This window comes from Lissotriton helveticus, chromosome 3_1, assembly GCF_964261635.1.
Source record: "Lissotriton helveticus chromosome 3_1, aLisHel1.1, whole genome shotgun sequence".
In the NCBI taxonomy this organism is placed as follows: Eukaryota; Metazoa; Chordata; class Amphibia; order Caudata; family Salamandridae; genus Lissotriton; species Lissotriton helveticus.
The window spans coordinates 1,808,199,784-1,808,221,254 of NC_136061.1; the positions used below are offsets into that span (position 1 = coordinate 1,808,199,784).

The 21,471-nt window shown below is 44.9% G+C and overlaps 1 protein-coding gene across 5 annotated transcripts in view; it reads left to right on the top strand.

Annotated features, from left to right (window-relative positions):
• The window catches only part of LOC144823835 (heterogeneous nuclear ribonucleoprotein R), a 413,049-nt gene extending 392,040 nt beyond the window's left edge, over positions 1 to 21,009 (top strand). For all 5 annotated transcript variants that reach the window (XM_078682698.1, XM_078682699.1, XM_078682697.1 and 2 more), the window contains one exon: positions 19,754 to 21,009. In XM_078682698.1, coding sequence (XP_078538824.1) covers positions 19,754 to 20,357 — 604 coding nt within the window. In that variant the 3' untranslated portion in view covers positions 20,358 to 21,009. The remainder of the gene's footprint in view (positions 1 to 19,753) is intronic.
• The last annotated feature ends 462 nt before the right edge of the window (positions 21,010 to 21,471 follow it).

The window sequence follows — 21,471 nt, forward strand, 5'->3', positions numbered from 1 at the left end:
CTGCAAAGTACTGCTCGCAACCAAGTCGAAAGTGTCCGGGTGGATCCAAGGGTGGATCAAAGATCTGAAGAACCTGAAAGCAGAGGGGACTGAGTCTAGGTCACTAGCCAATGACCAGGAAGGCAATGAGAAGATGCCAACCGATGTCTGGTGATTTCAGGTGAAGAATGTGAAGCTCGACTCTTCAGCCACGAGGACCAGGAGAAGACGACCAGGAGCTGGATTCGAGCTGTCTCACGAAAGGATGTAGATTGCTGCGGTGTCGGTATCCGGATTGGACCAAACAAGCCTTGGCAACAGCAACCCAGGCAAAAAGCAAAGATTGGCTGTGGTGCAGACCAGCAACGTCTGAGGGACTCCCCCTTTGGAGGGGAGTCAGGGCACGTCTGGAGCAACCAGGAAAGCCCAAGAAACTGAAGTTACCTTCGTGGGGACCCACCAGTCGACAGACCAGGGATCGTGAAGGAGCCTCGCGCGGAAATGCTAGAAGCGGGCCCACGGAGCACTTGTGGTGTGCAGGTCCACAATCTTCGGTGCAGATGGTGCTGGGGGCTTGGACTACAACGTCCAGTGCAGAACTTCGGGAAAGCTCGGGAAGTCGATGCCCTTGCAAATGTGCACTGTGTCCAGGCGTTCCAGTCCCACGTCACTCGTGAGGGCTGTGGGTCTCAGCTTTGCTGGGATCTCGTGTCTGCCTCTGAGAAGTCTCGAAGTCTGTGTCCTGTGTCGCAAATCCGTCAGGATCTGTCTGGAGCCTTGGAAATGCAGACCGGCAAGATGCTTCTTTGGTGCCTGTTTGAACGGGAGAGTCACTCCTTCACCCCAAGAGAGATTCTTCCGTCTTCTAGTCGAAATAGAATGTCGAAGTTCCAGGATATATGTTGCAGAGTTTCGTCCAGGGTAATCTAAAGTCCTACGGACTGGGTTCCTATACTTATACTAGGATAGGGGGTTGGACTTACTCTAGGGACCCACCTATGGGTGGATCCAGGGAGGGGGTGGTGACACTCCTTTCCCTTTGTCCAGTTTCAAGCCAGAGCAGGGGCTGAGTGCCCCTGCAGCCGGTTTGAACTGGTATATGCACAGGGACACCAAGTGTGCCCCCAGCACTGTCTGAAAAGCATTATCTGAATGCACCCACCCAGACCCAATACACTAAAGCCTGTCTGGGAGGTGGTTACACCTCCCTGTGACAAGAAACCTATTGTCCAGGCCTCCCCTGCCAGTTTCATCCAGCACAGCAGCAGGAGGTCAGACTTGTGTCTGTGGCTGCAGCAACCATTTTGTGATGCTGGGGCTCTTTTAAACTATTACCGGTAAGTGTGTACATGTCTTCTCCCTCTAGAGGGGTGGAATTCTACCCCCGCCGCCAGGACTGGTGGGGGGGGGGGTAGGATTCCAAAGTGTTTGACACCAAACACGACCTGTTTCCATGCAGCCATTCTAAAGTTAGCATTAACCACAAGGTTATAATGCACTTGAGTATATGGTCTGGTTGCATCACAGAACAGCTACAGAGAATAGTTTCTGAAAGCTGTAGAGGGGTCCTGCTCATGCATTGGCACTCTCTCACACAAAACCAAGCACTCTGCCTTCAGGATTGATAAGGCCTGCTATAGGAGTGACTTATAGGTTTATATGTGTCCGTGATTAAAGGTAGATATAGGTAACCTATATTTTAGTAAGGGGTGCATGCACCACCTTACCCAGGCTGCAGTAGCAGACCTGTGGTGCCATTTTGGAAGGCTTCCCAGGGGTGGTCTAATGCATGCTTCAGCCCCTGGTAGGCCTCTGGGGTGCCTATGCCCTTAGTACCTAAGGTACCATATACTAGGGACTCAAAAGGGTAAACAATCTGGAGTTAACCTAATGTACATGCAATCAATTTAGAGAGGAAGCAGCTAGGCTGGGGTCCTGGTTAGGAGGGCCCCAGCCAGACTAAAGTCGAAAAACAGTGAAACACCAGCAAAAAGTGGGGGTAACCATAGCAAGCAGACCCTACTCTCCTACAACTTGCCCTATTGGAAATGAAGAGTTTGAGGCATATGAGCTGCAGATTGCACACTGTGCATAATCGCCACCTAGTGTTGGGCCCGGATGTTTGCAGTTTGTCCTGAAAAGTTCTTTGGAAGTCACAAGATAGGTGACTCCTCCTTTGGACCACATTGCGCATGGACATCGGCTCCATCCCCAGATTGTTTTTTTCCGCCATCGAGCTCGGATGTGTTTCTTGCGCTCCGGTTAGGAACCTAATTTCCTTCGGTGCGCAATCCTCGCCCAATTCGACTGTATTGTTTCGATCGCGCTCCACATCGACGCGATTCTTCTCCTTCGAAGTCTTCGATTCCGGTCATCGACGAAGGCCTTCGGGCCTATCAAGGCCTTACTTCTGGCTCATGGAAAGGACTCCATTCAAGAAGTGTCCTCGATGTGGGTCGAAGTTTCCCCACACCGACCTACATGAGGTGTGCAACCTTTGCCTCTCACTGGAGCACAAGGCCAAAGACTGTTCCACTTGTGCCTCCTTCCGCTCCAAGAAGACGATCCGGGACCGACTAGCTCGAAGAACAATGGCCCGCTCGTCAGCTTCGATCCCAGATGACCTCTTTGAAGAGGGTATCGACGTGCCAGAACACCAGCACGCCAAAGAGAGTACCAGCTCCTCAGACGCCGAAGACTCCGACGTCGATGAAGTCACTCCAGCTCAGGGTCGTAAGTAAGATCGTCGACCCCAACCCTTCCTCGACGCCCTCTAAAAAGGCTTCAGGCACACCCTCACCTTCGGGCCCGGGTGCACACTGAGAGACTGCTTCCCACGCCCGGCCTTCGGGCCCGGCAAAGAAGCCCATTAAGCCTTCAGGCAGCTCAGGCTCGAGCCAGCCTATCCACGGTGCCGATAATACACCGACACCGAAGAAAAAGCCATCTTCGTCAACCACGCCTGTTGCTCCGACACCGAAGCACACAGCACCGAAGACTGGCAGCGGCTCATCGTTGCTGAAACCGCATTCGGAGCCAACTAAAAAATGGCCTGAAGCTCCAGATTCACACGCTTCGGAACTGAAATAACACCCTGAACCGAAGAAAAAGGTTCCGGTAAAGGACACTTCAAAAGGGCACACTTCCAAACCGAAATCAGCTACCGACTCGGTGTCGAAAAAACCTACGGAGCCGAAAGCCTTGACACCGAAGGATCTGCCCTGTTCAGAGGAACTTTTCACACCTGATCCTAACCAAAAAACTCTTGTCAAGGATCCTAAGACTGGTCAATTGACTCTCAGTTCCAAAAAGAGACCACTTGATGTGCCAGAAACCACCTCCTACTCCAAAGAGACCTTGCAACCTCTCCATTAAGGGTGCCTTCTCCTCCACCTCCCCATACTGTTACCCCTCCTACTCCACCTCACCATTCACCTACACCATCCCCTAATCCACAAGATGATGTAGACACAGACTCTAATGACACAGATGGAGGTGCACATGACCAGCAGGGACCAATAGTCACCTAATCCATGGGAGGTTACAGCACCCCTGATGTGCCTTATGTCCCACAAGACGACATATACCCTTCTAGACCATCCCCACCAGAGGACACTATAGGTTTTAACCTTCTAGTCCAAAGAGCTGCCCAATATCATGGGGTGGACTCACACACACATGCGGTGGAGGAAGATTTCCTACTAGACACTTTTGATAACACACAAAGGTCTACTGCCATTTTACCAATGCTTAAGGGTGCAATCAAACATGCAACAGAGTTTTTTAAAGACCCCATCAGGGCTAGGGTCGACAATCCTCGAATTGAGAAAAAATATAAAGCTGCCCCTACAGATCCGGTCTATATTAAAGGTCCAGCACCATTTGACTCTTTAGTAGTGTCTAATGCACGTAAACGTGCTAATTCTCAGACATCGGGTGAGGCCTCACCATCAGACAAGGAATCCAAGCTACTTGACGCCTCAGGCAAAAGAACAGCGTCTCAAGCAGCTAATATCTGGCGCATCGCCAACACCCAAGCGTTGCTGGCCAGATATGACAGAGCTCATTATGATAAACTAGAGTCCATAATGCAGCATCTACCTGACAAGTACAAAAATAGGGCCAATGAACTGATACAGGAAGGTAAAAATATTACCAACACTTAATTTCGCTGTGCCCTAGATGCGGCAGATAACGCCTCAAGAGCAATTAATACCAGCACCCTCCTACGTAGACCTGCTTGGCTACGTATCTCAGGTTTTAAACCGGAGGTACAAAACCCCATCCATAATCAGCCATTTGATGACACATTTATTTGGCCCAAATGTTGATGTGTCTTTAGAAAAGATAAAAAAAGACACCGATACAGTAACATCTATGGGAGCCTTGCAACAGCAGGCTCCCAGGTGTTCTTTTCGTCGCTCATCATACAGAGGCAACACTAGAGGATACTCCTCAGAAAGTCCCTCTGCCTCTTAAAAAACCCCTAGCCAATCCATGTTCACTAAGAGCTACCAAAGAGGGGCTTACAGGGGTAACCACAACAAAGGCAGAGGCAAAACCAACAACTCCCGCCCTGCCTCTACCCCTACCCAATGACTTTCCTCCCCTTCCCAACATTCCACTCCTGGGGGGGGGGGAAGACTGCAACAATTCCTTCCTGCCTGGACCAACATCACATCAGATAGGTGGGTGCGACAAATTATTCAATCAGGTTACTGTCTAGAACTAACATCTACCCCCCAAACATACCACCCAACAGCGTCCAATGTCACAAGAACATCTAGCACTGTTAAAGCAAGAAGTAGAATCCCTGATAAAAAAAAGTGCAATAGAACCAGTTCCTCTGCACCAACAAAACAAAGGGGTTTACTCTCTATATTTTCTGATTCCAAAAAAGGACGTCTCTCTAAGACCTATTCTAGACCTCAGACCGCTAAACAAATACATAGTCAGAGCATTTTCACATGGTCACACTGCAACAAGTCCTTCCGCTTCTGTCGCAAAACGACTTCCTAGCTACTTTAGATCTCAAGGACGCATACTTCCACATTCCCATTCACAAGGCTCACAGGAAGTATCTCAGATTTGTAATAGACGGACAGCACTATCAATTCAAAGTACTCCCATTCGGAGTCACAACAGCACCAAGAGTATTCACCAAGTGCTTAGCAGTGGTGGCAGTGCATTTACGAAGAAAACACATCCATGTCTTCCCGTACCTCGACGACTGGCTCATAGAAGCCAGCTCATACAACCAATGTGTGGAACACCCTCATGCCACAATACAACTTCTTCACAACTTGGGGTTCACAATAAACCACGCCAAGTCCCATCTACAGCCATCCAAAGTACAACAGTACCTCAGTGCCACAATAAACACCTCTAAAGCGCTCGCCTATCCCACTCCAGCAAGGATAGCCAGCATACAAACTCTTCTAACAAGGTTTCAGCTACAACACTCCCTCCCAGCAAGAGTGTTCATGCAACTCATAGGGATGATGGCCTCTTGCGTTTTCATAGTGCCCCATGCAAGACTTCAAATGCGTCCGCTACAGGAATGCTTATCAAGTCAGTGGAACCAGGCTCAAGGTCAATTGACAGACCTTTTGTTGGTAGACGGTTGGACTCAACCTTTCCAAGGGGCGACCGTTCCAAGAGCCAGTTCTTCAGATAATCTTAACTGCGGACGCATCGCTCTCCGGCTGGGGAGCCCACCTACTGCAACACACAATGCAAGGCAGGTGGACACCACAACAAAAGTTACTTCACATCAATCATCTGGAGTTACTAGCAATATTCCTAGCACTAAAAGCTTTCCAGAAGCAGGTATCAAACAAAGCTGTGTTAGTCCGCACAGACAACATGACAGCCATGTATTACATACAGAAGCAGGGGGCACACAATCCCTGCAACTATCAACTAGCACAGGACATATGGCGGTGGGCTATACCTCAAAGCATATTCCTTCTAGCCCAGCATGTTCCAGGAGTACAAAATACCATTGCGGATCTGTTAAGTCGATAAACACAACAGACCCACGAGTGGGAACTTCATATGCAAGTTCTTCAGCCATTGTTTCAGATATGGGGACAACCTCAGATAGACCTATTTGCCACCCACAAACGCCAAATGCCCAAGCTTCGCCGCCAGATATCCACACCCACTGTCCAAAGGCAATGCGATATGGATGAACTGGTCAAACAGATTTGCGTACGCTTTTCCACCTCTACCACTCATGCCACTAGTAGTACGCAAACTACAGCAGCATTCTCTGACCCTCATCCTAGTTGCTCCAACGTGGGCCAGACAGCCGTGGTACACCACACTGCTGCAACTGTCGGTAGTACCGCACCAAAAATTACACCTGTCTCCACACCTCTTAACGCAGAACCGTGAAGAGATCAGACACCCACACCCAGCTCAGCTCAACCTTGCGATCTGGCTCCTGAAATCCTAGAATTTGGATATTTGAACATTCCTCCAGACTCCATTAATGTCATAAAAGAAGCTAGACGTCCAACCACTAGGGCATGTTATGCAGCCAAGTGGAAACGATTTGTAATATATTGTCACAACAACAATATTAATCCTCTAGATGTGTCTATTCAACACATCATAGGATACTTACTGCATCTCCAAAGATGCAACTTAGCCTTTACGTCTATTAGATTACATCTTGCTGCTATAGCAGCATATCTGCAAAACAGACGTCTATCTCTATTCAGAGTGCCTGCCATTAAAGCCTTTATGGAAGGCCTTAAAAGAATAATTCCTCCCAGAGTACCACCTTCACCTGTGTGGAATTTAAACGTTGTTCTCACACAGTTAATGGGACCTCCCTTCCAACCCTTACACAAATGTGAACTACAATTTTTAACGTGGAAGGGTGCGTTCTTAGTAGCTATTATTTCTCTGCAGAGAGTTAGTGAACTATAAGCACTAACCATTCAAGAACCCTTCTTGCAAATGCATCACAATAAGGTAGTTCTGCGTACTAATCCAAAATTCTTGCCCAAAGTCATTTCTCCCTTCCATCTCAATCAATCTGTGGAAATGCCCGTTTTCTTCTCGCAACCATAGACCGTAGCAGAAAGAGCTCTTCACACATTAGATGACAAAAGAGCATTGCTATACTACATAGAAAGGACACAACCCTTTAGTAAGACAAAACAGCTTTTTGTGTCTTACCACCACACAAAGGTAATCCCATTTCAAAATCTGGAATAGCTAGCTGGATTATCAAATGCTTACAGATGTGTTACCACAAAGCTAAACGTACGTTATCTGTTCCTCCTAAAGCCCACTCCACAAGAAAAATAGGGGCTTCAATGGCATTTTATGGGAATATATTTCCCTAGATGACATCTGCAGAGCAGCTACATGGGCTACACCCCACAGATTCACAAGAACACTTTTGTGTAGATGTGCAAACCAAGCAACAAGCTAATGTGGGCCAGGCTGTTCTCAAAACATTATTCCAAACTACTGCAACAGATAGGGGTGGTGGCCGCTAAGAGTGGGTACTGCTATACAATCTATGCACAGTGTGCAATCTACAGCTCATATGCCTCGAACGGAAAATGCTACTTACCAGTATGCATTTGTTCTTGGCATGTAGAGCTGCAGAGTTGCACATGCCCACCCGCCTCCCCGGCTACCCTTGTCTGTTCCAGTATTATCTTAATTAGATACAAATTACATGGGCATACTTCCTTCTTGCAAAGCTCCATCATTTCCCTAATGGCGAAAAACAATCTGGGGATGGAGCCGATGCCCATGCGCAATGTGGTCCTAAGGAGGAGTCACCAATCTTGTGACTTCCAAAGAACTTTTCAGGACAACAACAAACTGCAAACATCCGAGCCCAACACTAGGTGGCGATCTATGCACAGTGTGCAACTCTGCAGCTCTACATGCCAAGAACAGATGCATACTGGTAAGTAGCATGTTCCTTCTCTTTTAAAAAGTCGACCATTTCTGAACAGTTCAATGTTATCCTATTGAGGAAAACAATGTGATTCTATGGGAAAATAGCAGACTTGCAGTTCCAGTCAAAAGATCAGCAAGGGTCAGGTGAGTACCAAAACTGCAGCACAGGGGCAGCTGGGTGACAAGGTCAGAATCTGAGTTTGGCTCAGTGCGTTTCAATGGAGACTGGGGGTGCTCAATGCCACACTGCTTGCAGGTTGGTAATCGGTTGCTGGTACCAAGCTTCGGGGGTTAGCTCAAGTACAGGAAGGGGGAGGCACAAAGCATCACCAAACATACACCACCAGCTATACAGTTGCGCCCAATGCGGTTCATTGAGGATTCTGCTTTTGGCAAACAGTCTGCAGACGTCGCAACAGAGGTTGCAGAAGGGAGACAAATGACAGCAGAGATGAGTCAAGATGTAGGTAGTTGTAGAGGCACCCGTCGATTCAGCTTATCAAGGCACAGGGGCTTTGGATGCAGGGGTGCCTTTAGACATTGAAGACTTCTTACTGGAGCCGTTTCCAGTCAGGGGAGCCACTGGATTCAGGCTATAGGCTTTGTCAAAGGATCCTGGAGGGGTCACAGGGGTGTAGACATTTTTAAATATTCTACTTGTCCATGGGACAAAATAAAACATAAATCTACATGTCCTGTAAGACAACCAACTTGTCCCACCTATTCCCAAATCAATTATGTGGGCTGACAATCATTTATGAATGTTTTTTTTAATAGAATTGACCAGGGATATCCATGACTTGCAAAAATGTAAAACTTGACTATATTGCTGAGGAAAAGTGAAATTCTCCTTAAGTACTGATGAAACCCAACAATAAATGATCTTGAATACCTGACTTCAGGTCTGGTAGTTTGGATATGCTGTTCCAAAAAGCTAGCAGCAGCATATTTGCACATCCATCCATGTTTGTTGTATGTGGAAACATCTTATACAGAAACCTCATCCTATCAAAATAGTCTGAAATTTAGAATAGTAAATCTTTACCTACCAATTACCTTCTCAATATTTTGATCCTCAATATTTTGTATATAATATTCTGGTAGCATGATATTCTGGAATTAAAATTAAGGTGGAGTACCTCAGTGTTGCAGTAAAAAAGAAATGGATCAGAAATTCTGTGGTGTTGGGAAGGGTCTGTCTGTCACGAGATGCCTGGCCTGTTTCCAGCCTAATTGGTTCTTCCCCTTTCAAATTGCCTTACTGACCAACTGCACATACACACAACCCAACTGCAATGATGCACACTCCTGCGACAGACACACACACCGACTCCACACTCAAATTACCCCATTTCAAAGTCCCATAACTACACTGCAGTTGCATATATTAATACTTCACTTACTGCACAGACACACAACCGTATGCTGGCACACACTCCTAGAGACATACTCCCTCCCCCGCGCAGACATCAAAACACCCATAATACATAGACCCAAGCTCTCCCTATTGACAGACCGAGACACACTCTTGTGCATACACACAACTTCTGTGCAGATACACACCCACTGAAAACATACATGTCCCGCACAGATACACATCCTGCAGAGAAGCATCTACACCATGCATAGACACAGAACTCCAGTTGACAGGCCCACGCACAGAGATACTCCACGTAAACAGGCTTGCACACACGGACTAGGCTCACATGCTCTGCAGACACTCACTATGACCACTTTAAATACTAATTACCTGCACTAGGTCAGGTCTGCCTTCAAGCAAACCAACTTCCTATACACTTAACAGAGTTTGCTGCCTAGATCAGAAGATGACATGACGCAGTTTCACAAAGTGCTGTTACGGTAGTGGACTGGCCAGCCAGATTGTGAAGATATAAGCAAGAAAGAAAGAAAGGAAGGTTCAGTCAGTCTCTGCCAATTGTAGACTGACCAATAACTCAGTCCAGCTAATGCGGGATGGACCAGGCTGCACCAAAGGTTTTGGGGCCAGTACTCAGCTGGTTGATAGTTGCCCCTTGCTACGGGGGGAGGTATTGCTGTACTCTGTTTGCATTCCTCTTTTTCAGCAGCTTTTAAAATAAAACAAATTTACTGCTAAAGCTGCACTGAGCAATACATCTTCTGTGATTCATCTCTTTCCTCCAAATACATTGTAACTTAACACAGCCCCTTCACAGGAGCCACAGCACATTTCCTGTAGAAAGAGTGCAGTGTTGCAGGGAACATATCACCTGCCTATTCCCAAAGTGTTAGTCTGCTCTAGCCCGTACGTGATGCTGATTTATACCGATGTAGTTGGAGATGACTGCGCTAATAAGTCACCAAGCTTACTAACAAGCTAGTGCCCTTGATCTGCTTACCAGCATGGGCAAAGACATTTATGAATTAAGCAGTGTCTAACTGGAAATGTTTGCATAACATGTGCCTAACTGCCCACAAAGAAATCCACGGATTTCCATGAAGGTTGTAAGAAGTGTTGGACCTGGGGGTACCAGTCCACCTGGGGTAGCCTGGCTCAAGCGGTAAGGCCTATCTCTAAGGCAACTGTGCTATGCTTGCGTCACACTCACTACAGCAGTTCAGCGTCCATCCACTAAAAATGACACCACACCTTGTTAGATAAGTAGAAAAGCGTTATCTTCTCTTCAAATTAGCTTTTGGTTACCTCAAAATTCTGTTACATTTGCATTTTAGATATCACCGTCATTTTACATACTTTTATACATTCATGAGGATTACATACATTCTAAATTCATAAGCGGATCTTTCCTAATCATTTCCATTTTTAGTCTAGAACAGGGAGATGTAAATCGTACATTACCATCGAGGACACAATGGAATTACGAATGCAAGAGTTAGAAGGTCCAAAACCCGCTCTGCAGGAATTACACTACTGGTTATACGGTAGGTTGCCTAGAATGCCAAAATGTAGGTCAGAAACGTTACTTCACACAAGTCATAAATACCTTCTACATACAACTCAGAAAGGCAGGCAATACTTTAGCGCAAACAGATTTCCCATTGATCATAAACCCTCCTAAGACTGGCAAGACTCAGTTCCCCCAGCGTGATTGTTCCGTCTCTGCTTCTAGACAGGCATGGCCATCTGGACCCTTTGAAAATGTACCTCCCACTAGCCACCCTGTCCCCAACCCACCACTGGGGAGTAGTCTGGCTGAGGATGACTGGTGGCAGGTGGTACACTCCCTCGTTACATTCCTTTTTGTTTATGAAACTCTGCTTGTTAGAGGCCGGCTGGCCTTACAGTCTCGATATTCCCTAGACCAAGCAGTCAGACCACAGGTCTAATCCAGCAAGGCTCACGTTGCGCTCACACGTTCACCCCTCTCCCCGCCTTGTGATTCCCTGCTTACTTCGGGAGTGGCACCTCTACGGGAAAGTCATGATGTGGAGAGCACTCGACCAAGTCCCCGCGCAACCTGAGGGACTCTGACAGCTGAATTCACCAAAATCCGGCCAAGAAAGGGAGGGGTAATTCCTGCCTTCGCCCTCAGCCCGCTATACAAGGAAGTACTCTGTTCTGATCCGGCCTTTTCGCAGCCCGCCCCTCATCTTACGGTGCCTCGCCTCCTGCTGACGTGCCGGGCGGAGGTTCATAGGCCCTTCGCTGCAGCCCGCCCCTCACCTTACGGCGCCTCGCCTCCTGCTGACGTGCCGGGCGGAACTTCACAGGCCCTTCGCTTCTTTAGTAACCAACGCGGAAGCCGCTCACCAGGACGCCCAGACTGCTCGCTCTTCTCAGCAAGGCTAGATGAGTAGCGGTGAGTGCCGACCAGCGCGAGTTAGTGAGGCGCTACGCAAGATCTGTTTCTGGTGAACCTCCTGTTGCCTCTATTCAGTATTAGTTCACAGTTAGCACAACAGGCAGTTTCACACCCTCTAGCTCCCGGCTTATGGTCCTCCACTCTCCTGACCAAACCGGGTTTCCTTACAAGGGGTGCCTCACGAGTATCTCACTTGGAGTCGAAACCAAGAGCAGGGCTAGGTCATCTGACAAAGGGGGGGTCATCAGCGAAAGGGGGGACAGGCCTGAAGACAATCCATTCTCCCCTCTGCGCGCCAACCTCTCCTCGCAGAAGCCTTGACTCCTGTCTGTTCCTTCTCCTCACTGACTGGACGAACCAAAATGGCCGCCCCATTCCACCTTTTATAGTCTGGGCCAAGAGAGTCCAGAAGGGTCCAGCAGGTTCTACAACCCCTCATGCAACTCTATGGCCCCAGGTTCTGAGATGATTTGAGCAGGCCACCATTTTGTGTCTCCCTACACTCCCTCCATTTAACAGGAGCACCTGCGCCACATTACTAATAAGTAATAATGAGATGCCCTGAGACCTAGGGTCAACACCAGAAAAAAAAATGTAGTGGACATCCGGAAAAAATAGAGGCAAAAAGGGGATAAAATAAATAATTAGGAGGGACCACCCAAAGGGCTGACAGGTTTAACAAGAAGTCACTCATTTTCTATTGTAAGGAGGGACATTCTACAAATGTATTAGCAATGCAAATATTTGTTGGGCAAGGGTTCCAAGGACGTTAGGATTACGTGGCGAAGATGATCCATGAGGGCAGGTCAGAATCCATGGCCAGATTTTCAGAATTACCACCAACTTTCCAAATTAGTTCCAATTAGATTAAATGAATATTTGTTTATTTTATGTGATTATCCTGAAAATCTAGTATGGGTTTGGCCCTCCTTGACACCAAAAGTCTCTTTAACGGTTTACGGCTATAGAGTTTGCCAATGTTTGTTTCAGGTTTGGTCCGAAATCGGGTCTGATTTTCAGTTTGTTAGCCTCAAAGTATGGATGCGCACTTGTAAAAAGATTCACTTACACCTTCTTTTTCTGGTGAGTAAATATTTTCTGAGGTGTGAGAAGAGGGTGGTTCAGAGTGGAAATGTTCTTGGAAGAAGAAAAAGATTTTAACGTGCAGCTGCAAAGTAGCTCTGAATTTACACTATTGATGTAAGTGCAAAAGTGGGAGTAGGCCTCAATACAGGTACAAAGGCAAAGAAAAAAAGCCGAACAGTATTCATTCAAATTTTAGGTGCATTAGCAGAGCGGTTTGTGGTTTCCAGTACTTCAATATCAGAGAGTAGAGGACTAAGGTTCACTGGAAGAGTTCCGGCCAGTATTAACCTTCATATTTGTTAATGCATTTTTCTGAACTGCTGACCTTTGGTTAGGCCCATCACTTTTTGTTTAACCTTGCCCTGTGTAAAATCATTACAAAAATATTTTTCCATTATTGAAAAACGCATGGAATTTGCTTATGTCCAGCCAGGCATTCTCTTACTAAGTCTCCTACGTGTGTGGGCAAATATACCCATTTTCTGTTTTTGGCTATGAGCAAGAAAGTGTTGCAACTTTGCTCCCATTTACGTGGATTTAATGTCTAGTTGTCTGTTGGCCAAAATGAACATTAAATCTTCTTGCCCCTGACAGAAGTAAACATGTCTCGGGTGTCTGGTGATACGAATTCCCTAGCCTTGGGTCAGCCAATGCTTGACTGGAGCTCAGGATTCCTTGGGAGACATCCCTGGACAGGTGATCCACTCAGACCCGGGCTGTGGGCGTCTGGTGCAGTGTGGGCTGGAGTCTCGGTTCCCACTGGATCCAGAGTCTTTCGTTGAGCTCTTCTGGATGGGGCCACTGTCCTCAGGAGATCTGGTCTTTGTTGAAGAGCAGGCTGTTCCTCTGGATTCTGGAAGTCGCTGGCCAAAGGACGGGCATTGTCGTCTTTGCAGTCTTTAAAGCTGGTGACAGGCCAATAGGGCTGGGGCAAAGTCAGGAGTCTTCTTCAGGCTTTGCTGCAAGGCATCTTCTTCATATTTCTTCTTCATAGGTTCCAGTAATCTGCGTTCTCGGTCTGAGGGAGCCACCTGTGGGGTGTTTTAGGGGTGAAGTAATGGGTAGGGTCATTTGGTCCCTTACCGGGGTGACTACACCCACTATTATGCCACCGTCCTGTGAGAGGGGGCATAGACCTAGCCTTGATTGTAGGAATCCCGTCATCTTTAAGATGGAGGGGACTGAAAAGTGTGGTAAACTTTGCCTCCTCAACCTGAGGAGTGGAGTTGTCAAAGATGGGTACACCTCTTTGCATTTCTAAGCTTTCCCGCTGTTTTTGCTGACCAAAGTGCAGGTATAACCTGGGGGCTGCCATCTGCTCCTAGCAGCAGAGGCTCGGGTCAAATTACATAGGCTAAAGGCCTTTGCAGCTTCCCTTTCAAGAACTGGCCCATCCCGGGGAAAGAGGTGTGGCACCCCTGCCCCCAGGGTGTTCATTGTTTATTTTCCCAGAGAGCAAATGCTCTCCCCGCACCCCCAGGGGTGCAGAAACATGTTTTTCAGGGGGCAACTCTGAGATGCCCTTTGAGTACATGTTACAATAATTCACTCACTGGCATCAGTGTGGGTTTATTTTGAGGAGTAGTTTGGTACCAAACCCTCTTGTATTCAGTGAAGCCATCGTGGTGCTGGGGAACTGGAGTTTCCAGCCCATGTACTCCTTATGGCTTCCCAGGCACTTACAATATTTAAGAATTGACTTGGGTATTGTAGGGGCATATTCACTAATGGAGATATGCCCTCACCTGTAGCATATTGCACCCTGCCTTAGGGCTGTAAGGCCTGCTAGAGGGGTGACTTAACTATACCTTCAAGCAGTGCTGACTGGCATGGCACCCAACCCAGGTGCCATGTCGACTTTGCCGTTTTTAACCTCACAGGGGCATGTAAGGTGCAATGGCAGTGGCATGATCCCAGGTAGAGGGTACCAGGGGAACCTCTTCGGGCCCAGGCCCTAGGTACCCAGGATCCCTTTACTAGGGACCAGGGGGGCTGAAGTACCAATTGTGGGTATGTTTTAAGAAAGAAGCACTAGAACAGGGGACCTGATTGACTGGGACCCTGCGCACTACAATCAAAACCTGACAAAAAGTGGGGGCTGACCATGTCAAGAGGCACTTTCTTACAATCTGTATTGCGTTATGATGAAAAAAATCAGTATTATAGATCTATACCGCAATGCAGTTGGACACTGCAGGCAGGGGTACATGTTTTTTATAATGTAGAGGACTTTTCCGTCTAACAATGTGCAAATTGTGTAATAGGCTTTACATTCTAAGAAGAATAAGATTATGCAGGATTGGGCCAGAAGAGTGGATTACTTTCATAACTCAAAAGATGAGCCACCATTAAAATGAGAAATCCAGCTCTTTACTGTCAGTCTACCAGAAAAGCAGCAGCCCTTTGGACATTCAACAGCATCCATGGGTAAAGGATAGCTTTCTAATCCTGAACAATGATAACGCGAATATCGCGTATTACTGAACCTCTCCTTTCGTCCAAAGAGTCGAGATCCCCTAGTGCCCTAGGCAGAGTTGCAGAGAGTGCAAATCTACTTGATGTCTTTACCATGTGACTTATGCATTGTTGATGAACCTGTGCCTGTCGTGGGGAACAAACTGCAGCACTGTGTGAATTTTGAAGACCAGAAAATGCTATTTTTGCCTTTATTCATGATCCTCAAGTTCTCAGTGAAAAATGCTGACTAGCATACTTTCAGATAGAGGGTGAGCAGAAAGTTCTTTTTGAAGAAGATAGACAGGATAAAGATAATTGTTTTAGTTCAGAAGTAACCAATTTAATGTTGACTACCATAATTTGTATGTAGCCCTAAAAAAGCATGAAAAATTAAGAAAGCCATTGTTGAATACTGTTCCTAACCGTTTGGGGCGTACAGGGTGAGGTTAAAAAGTGTCCTACTCCGCTTTGCAGCCACTCTGAATTAAGCTCCATCATGAATACAGCCTTGTACTAAAGCATTGTGACCTTTCTCTTTCTGCCTATCATTTGCACCAATCAAGAATAGGAAACTATAGACCCTCAGCACGAAAATGTATGTTGTATCCTAAAAGAGAACAAACTGGGTATATTAGATTTGCTTCTCAAGCACAGTCCTCTTGAAGCTCATACTCTCATTTTGAGGTAGTCCTTCATGACCAAAACCCTTTGCTTCGTATACGAACTTCCTGCCAAGATTATGATTACGCCACAAATTAGAATGTACAATGCCAAACAGGTGCATTTCCCAGTACCCAATGCCAATTTCCACCTACATGGCAAGAGAAGGCACAATCCTCACTAAAGATGTAGCCAAATGTACCAAACTAATCTGCCTATTTCCTACACTACAAGGAGCAGACAAATCACTTGGTACAGTGATCAAGTCCTTCAGATGCACTATTCCCATTACCAACATACATGATTGACTTTCTTCCCTCCCCCTTCCAGAAGTACCCAGGTAAGATGAAAAATAATGGGTCGCTTTTCACACTGAGCAAAATGCTGTTATTTAAATGGATTCTATGCATCGTATCATTTAAGCTCTCCATTCCAGCTGCAAACCACCTACCACCCCTCAATAAGAGCAATGTCCATCCCAGAGCAGTGCTAGCTAGTTTTGGCCAACCGTGCCTTTAAAAAAAATCCCTGCCCTAGAGAAAAACCATCACAGAGCACATGAGTCTTTATCAGGTACATCACAAGAAGCGTTTTCAGAAGGACTTTAGTACAGTTTTACCTTTTGACCTTTAATAGTTTATACTTTCATATATCCATCTCGCTTAAGTCCAGAACATTTATGGAACTGGCTGCGTTCTACCTTCATGGTGAACAGAGTTCTCTTTTATAGTTTAAGATGAGCACTTAAAGCATTCACAAAGTGTCTTGCACTAGCAACTCACATGAGGAGGCACACAAAACGCACATCAACCCTTAACCCAAGAACTGATTACTCCGAGTAAGCGATTGCTGTGCATCACTAGCAGAAATACAAGCACTTAAACTTACTGACGCAAAAGTTTGAATGTCTGTCTCATCTCAGTTTCTCAGAGGAGAAGTGCGTTCCGCAGTCTCCACACTAGAACCATGTTTGTCCAACAATCCACATTAGGATCATTAAAAGCTCTGCTGGGTCTGTTGTCTTCTGCAGTCTACTTTTAGGACCTGTAGAAAGAGCTGTACAGACATAGACATAGACACCAACTACAGGTAATTGCATCCATTAACAGATGACAACAGCGCTCATGTAACAAGCAAATGAAATCCTTCTGCAGATAGGCTGTTCAGAAGCGTTGAGGCATTTATTGTCTCCATCATGCTGGGTAGTATACTTGGGATTGCTAACCATGAAGGAAAATTGGCAATGCAAGAAAGTGCCTATCACAACAACCTTTGAGAACTGACTCCAAGCAAAAATATTCTGATTTAGAAGTGAAAACATGCTCTTATCCACGTTTAGCTTTGTGAAAGCAAGAGTATAGTGAGCAAATTCTTTTGCTAAACTTGTCTACATACCGGACACCGCATCTCGATAAAGTGCAAGAGCACTTCCACAGACTTTTTGCCTTAATGTGCATTATGCTTGTGCTGACTTTGCTAGCCAAAGAGGTCAGTCACTACACACCACTCCGAATCCCTTATGTAAGAGATTGGTTGCAGTAAAGCTAGAGTTTAGTCATTTAAGTCTGTATCGAAACGATTTAAAAATATTGCTATCCATGTTGGTACAGAGCACATCCATTCCTCTCATTTGTACAGCTTCTTCACGCTATTCATGTCTAGTGTTTCCCTCACAGATCCTGGGTTTCTTTTGCAAAGTTATTATAAAATGTTATGCAGTGTCATTTGGTATTTTCCCAAGACGGTATCTGTTTTGTCTTGCGGAACATTAAACATAGTTACATTTCAGACTGTAAGCAGTACTGTTTCATTATTGGGTGGTATTATTTTTATTCATTAAGATTTGAGTATGTTTTTAGTGTTAGAGAACTTTATTTGTTGTGTCGATCTTGGGTTGGCAGCATTTTACCCAGTGCTTAACTTGTGCATTGTGTTGCTGGATTTGTGGTGTGCCTGAGTTGTATTTTGTGTGTGTGTCATCAGTAGTGGGTGGTATTGGTAGTGAAGAGATACCTGGCTATATGTCATCAGTACTGAGGCTATTGGTTTTGGGATCAAATTTCAGTTGTGTGAAACATCTTTTTTATGTTGAATGTGTTCTGTTGAATATTAGTTTGTTGTGTGCAAACAATGCGTTTGTTAAATTATTTAGGTATTTGATTTAATTAAGTTACGACAAGCATTGCATGAACATGTTAAGATTTTACTGCATTTTTTATTTTATTTTTTAAATGAGGGAAGAGCAAACTGCTTATCTATTTTTGCTCCGAAACCTGTTCTGGTCCTGGCATCTCTGCTGCTCGCCCTACAATTGGCTGCATGGTCTGCTAAGTGCTGGTGAGGTACTCGTTGATCATTCAGCCGATGTTTCTGTCACAGGTGATGTCATCTGGGAACCAGGGCTCGTGCTGTGTTGACCTCATACAGCTACACGTTGATCGTCAAGGAAGCAAGAGCCTCCTCGACCAGAGTGTTTTCAGGAAAAAGTGGTAAAGATTTTACATGTAGTTTCTAAGGAACAACTCGCATCTCGTCTAGTGTGTACCCATGGCATTCTGTCATATCTGCTATATTTGGCAAGACCAGGTCTCAAACTTCTTACATTTGGGAGTAAGAACATATCTTCCCTGTATTGCTCCATGGCAGATTTCTGGGAAATCCCCAAAATTGGAATAAATAAATGATAGTGATATTGAATTTTGACTGGGACAGGGAAACTTGGAAAAATATGCTTCATTTTGCACAGACCGAATCCCACACACCCACTTTACGAGGCCAAACAAAAGTGAGGGGACACAGAGGCTGATGTTTTAACAGACCAGTGTAATGTATCAGATATGCACTATTATGTCATGAGGCCAGATTATATATGGCAAACAAGGAGCTTGATCACTAACCTATCCACACCACATCAATAAATCAATTGGTACAACAATACTTCCTTAATTCCCAACATACTTGTATAGTGTGTTCATAAGATACGAGATCTGCTCAGGTCCTCTTTAGTCTTTCTTGATGGCAAAGCAGAACCAGAATTTAGGAAGCGGAAGGAAATAAAGCATGTGAAAAAGGACAATGAGTAGCTAAAAAGCCAGTGAAGCCTCATATTGTAAGAGCTAGTGATTAACGCCAACACTTGTAGCGACAAACCCTTCCAGGTCCCGACAGCACAATTAAAATAATCACAGATTGATGCTCTCATCATATCATTGAAACATTTCTTCATGCCTAACTAGGCATGTTCATTTGAGTTATTTCAGTGGAAGGGTCTAGCCCTGCATAAAGACAATTTCTTGCTCTGCTTTTTACACTGCAGGCTAAGGCGTTAACCATATTCAAACTACTCTAGTGTGAAAACTGGAACACATAGTTTGTTGTTGTGGGAGCCAACAGTTGATGTATTTGATTATTGCTTTTGCTGAAAATAACTGCGTAGACACATCTGCTTTTATCGTCTGTTATAGATCAGATTTCAAGGCCCATCATGACAGTGGAAAAACCTTTAACCATACCATATGCTACAAATGTCTTGTTTCACTGCAACTCTCTAATAGTACACTCTTGCAATTCTAGACCAAATATTGCTTTTTAAAATTGTTTCCTCTTCTAATGTGTTTATGTAAGTCAATGCATTGATATACATTGTGGCTGGCGTTTTATACAATGAATGTATTTATATTCTGTCTGCTGAATATATTGTTATTTGAAATAGGACTTTGTTGAACTATTTGTTTACATTATCTCTTATTTTGTGATAATTCTCATAAGACAATAATTGAATATTTATAGGCTCAACTATTTCAGTGGCTGTCTAATACATATCTTTTCCTCAATAGGTATGAAGATTATTACTACTACCCTCCACCCCGAATGCCACCCCCTGTAAGAGGGAGGGGACGTGGTGGGAGAGGTGGATATGCCTATCCCCCAGATTACTATGGCTACGAAGATTATTATGACGATTACTATGGCTATGATTATCATGACTACCGTGGTGGCTATGAAGATCCTTACTATGGTTATGATGATGGCTATCCAGTTAGAGGACGTGGAGGAAGGGGTGGAAGAGGTGCTCCTCCACCACCCAGGGGGCGGGGTGCCCCGCCACCAAGAGGTAGAGCTGGCTACTCGCAGAGGGGAGCCCCCATGGGACCACCTAGAGGAGCTAGGGGTGGGCGTGGGGGTCCTGTACAGCAGCAGAGAGGACGTGGTGCTCGTGGAGCTAGAGGCAACCGCGGGGGCAACGTAGGAGGCAAGAGAAAGGCTGATGGTTACAACCAACCGGATTCCAAACGCCGCCAGACCAACAACCAGAACTGGGGCTCCCAACCCATCGCTCAACAGCCACTCCAGCAAGGTGGTGATTATTCTGGTAACTATGGTTACAATAATGACAACCAGGAATTTTATCAAGATTCTTATGGGCAACAGTGGAAATAAAGAATAACAAAAAAGGAAAATTGGCAATATCGAATTGGCATAAATGCATTCTTTTAAGGCAAAATAAAGTATAAACACTTAAATAGCAATTTGGCAGTCATTAAATGATGACTGAACGTCTATACTGTATATACCTGAGTTTTTCTTCTTTTCGTTTAATGCATTTGTAAGTTACTAGACTTGCAGGATTCTCAATCCTTATGGGTCAGACAGTGCTTTTATTGTTTTAGGATTCATTTTAGCAGTTAAATGAGGCAGGGGAAACAATGTTCAATCATGGTTTTGCAAGAACCTCCTTGTTTGGGACAGTTACACTTTTTTAATTTCAATTAGACCACATAGGAGAATGCTGTACATAATATAAAAAGCTAGTGCTTTGTCTTAGCCGTTTTAAGAGATTAAAACCAACAAAAAACAATTTTTAAGTTTTCATGTATTGAAAATAACATTTGACTGTATGTTTTGCATTCTTAGAAGTAGGTTAACTGTGTTTTTTAAAATGTTATAACTTCACACCTTTTTGGAAATCTGCCCTACAAAATTTGTTTGGCTTAACCGTAAAAGCCGTGGCAATTTGTTCCATGATGTGATTGTATTTACAACTACTTGTTCATGTAAGATTTCAATAAAACACAAAAATCTATTCAAAACATTTACCTATTTCAAATTCACTTGTGTCCTAAAATATTAATCAATTTTGTAATTTTTAAGAAACTTTGTTTCAAAAGAATAATTAGCTATGATTGATTAAATTCACACAAGAATGAAATTTATATTGGGATGAGCACTGTGGACACTTGAATGAAACTGAAATTTACATTAAGGACATGTGGCTTAACTGGTGACTAAGATCTTTAATATTAAATGTAAAACCATTAAGTCTTGTTCTTAAACTTGTTTAATTGTAAACATTCATGCCAGCTATAATGTATCTAAATATTGGTTAATCCATTGAAAGATGGCCTAATGGAGCAGAGCAATTTTTGCTTTATTTTGAAACTGTCAAAATTGTGATTAAATTATTCTGACTGAAGTGTGAATCATACAGCATAGCAACATGTTATTATAGGATAGGTGGTAATGTAAGCTGTTGAAAATTGTTTTTTGTTCAGTT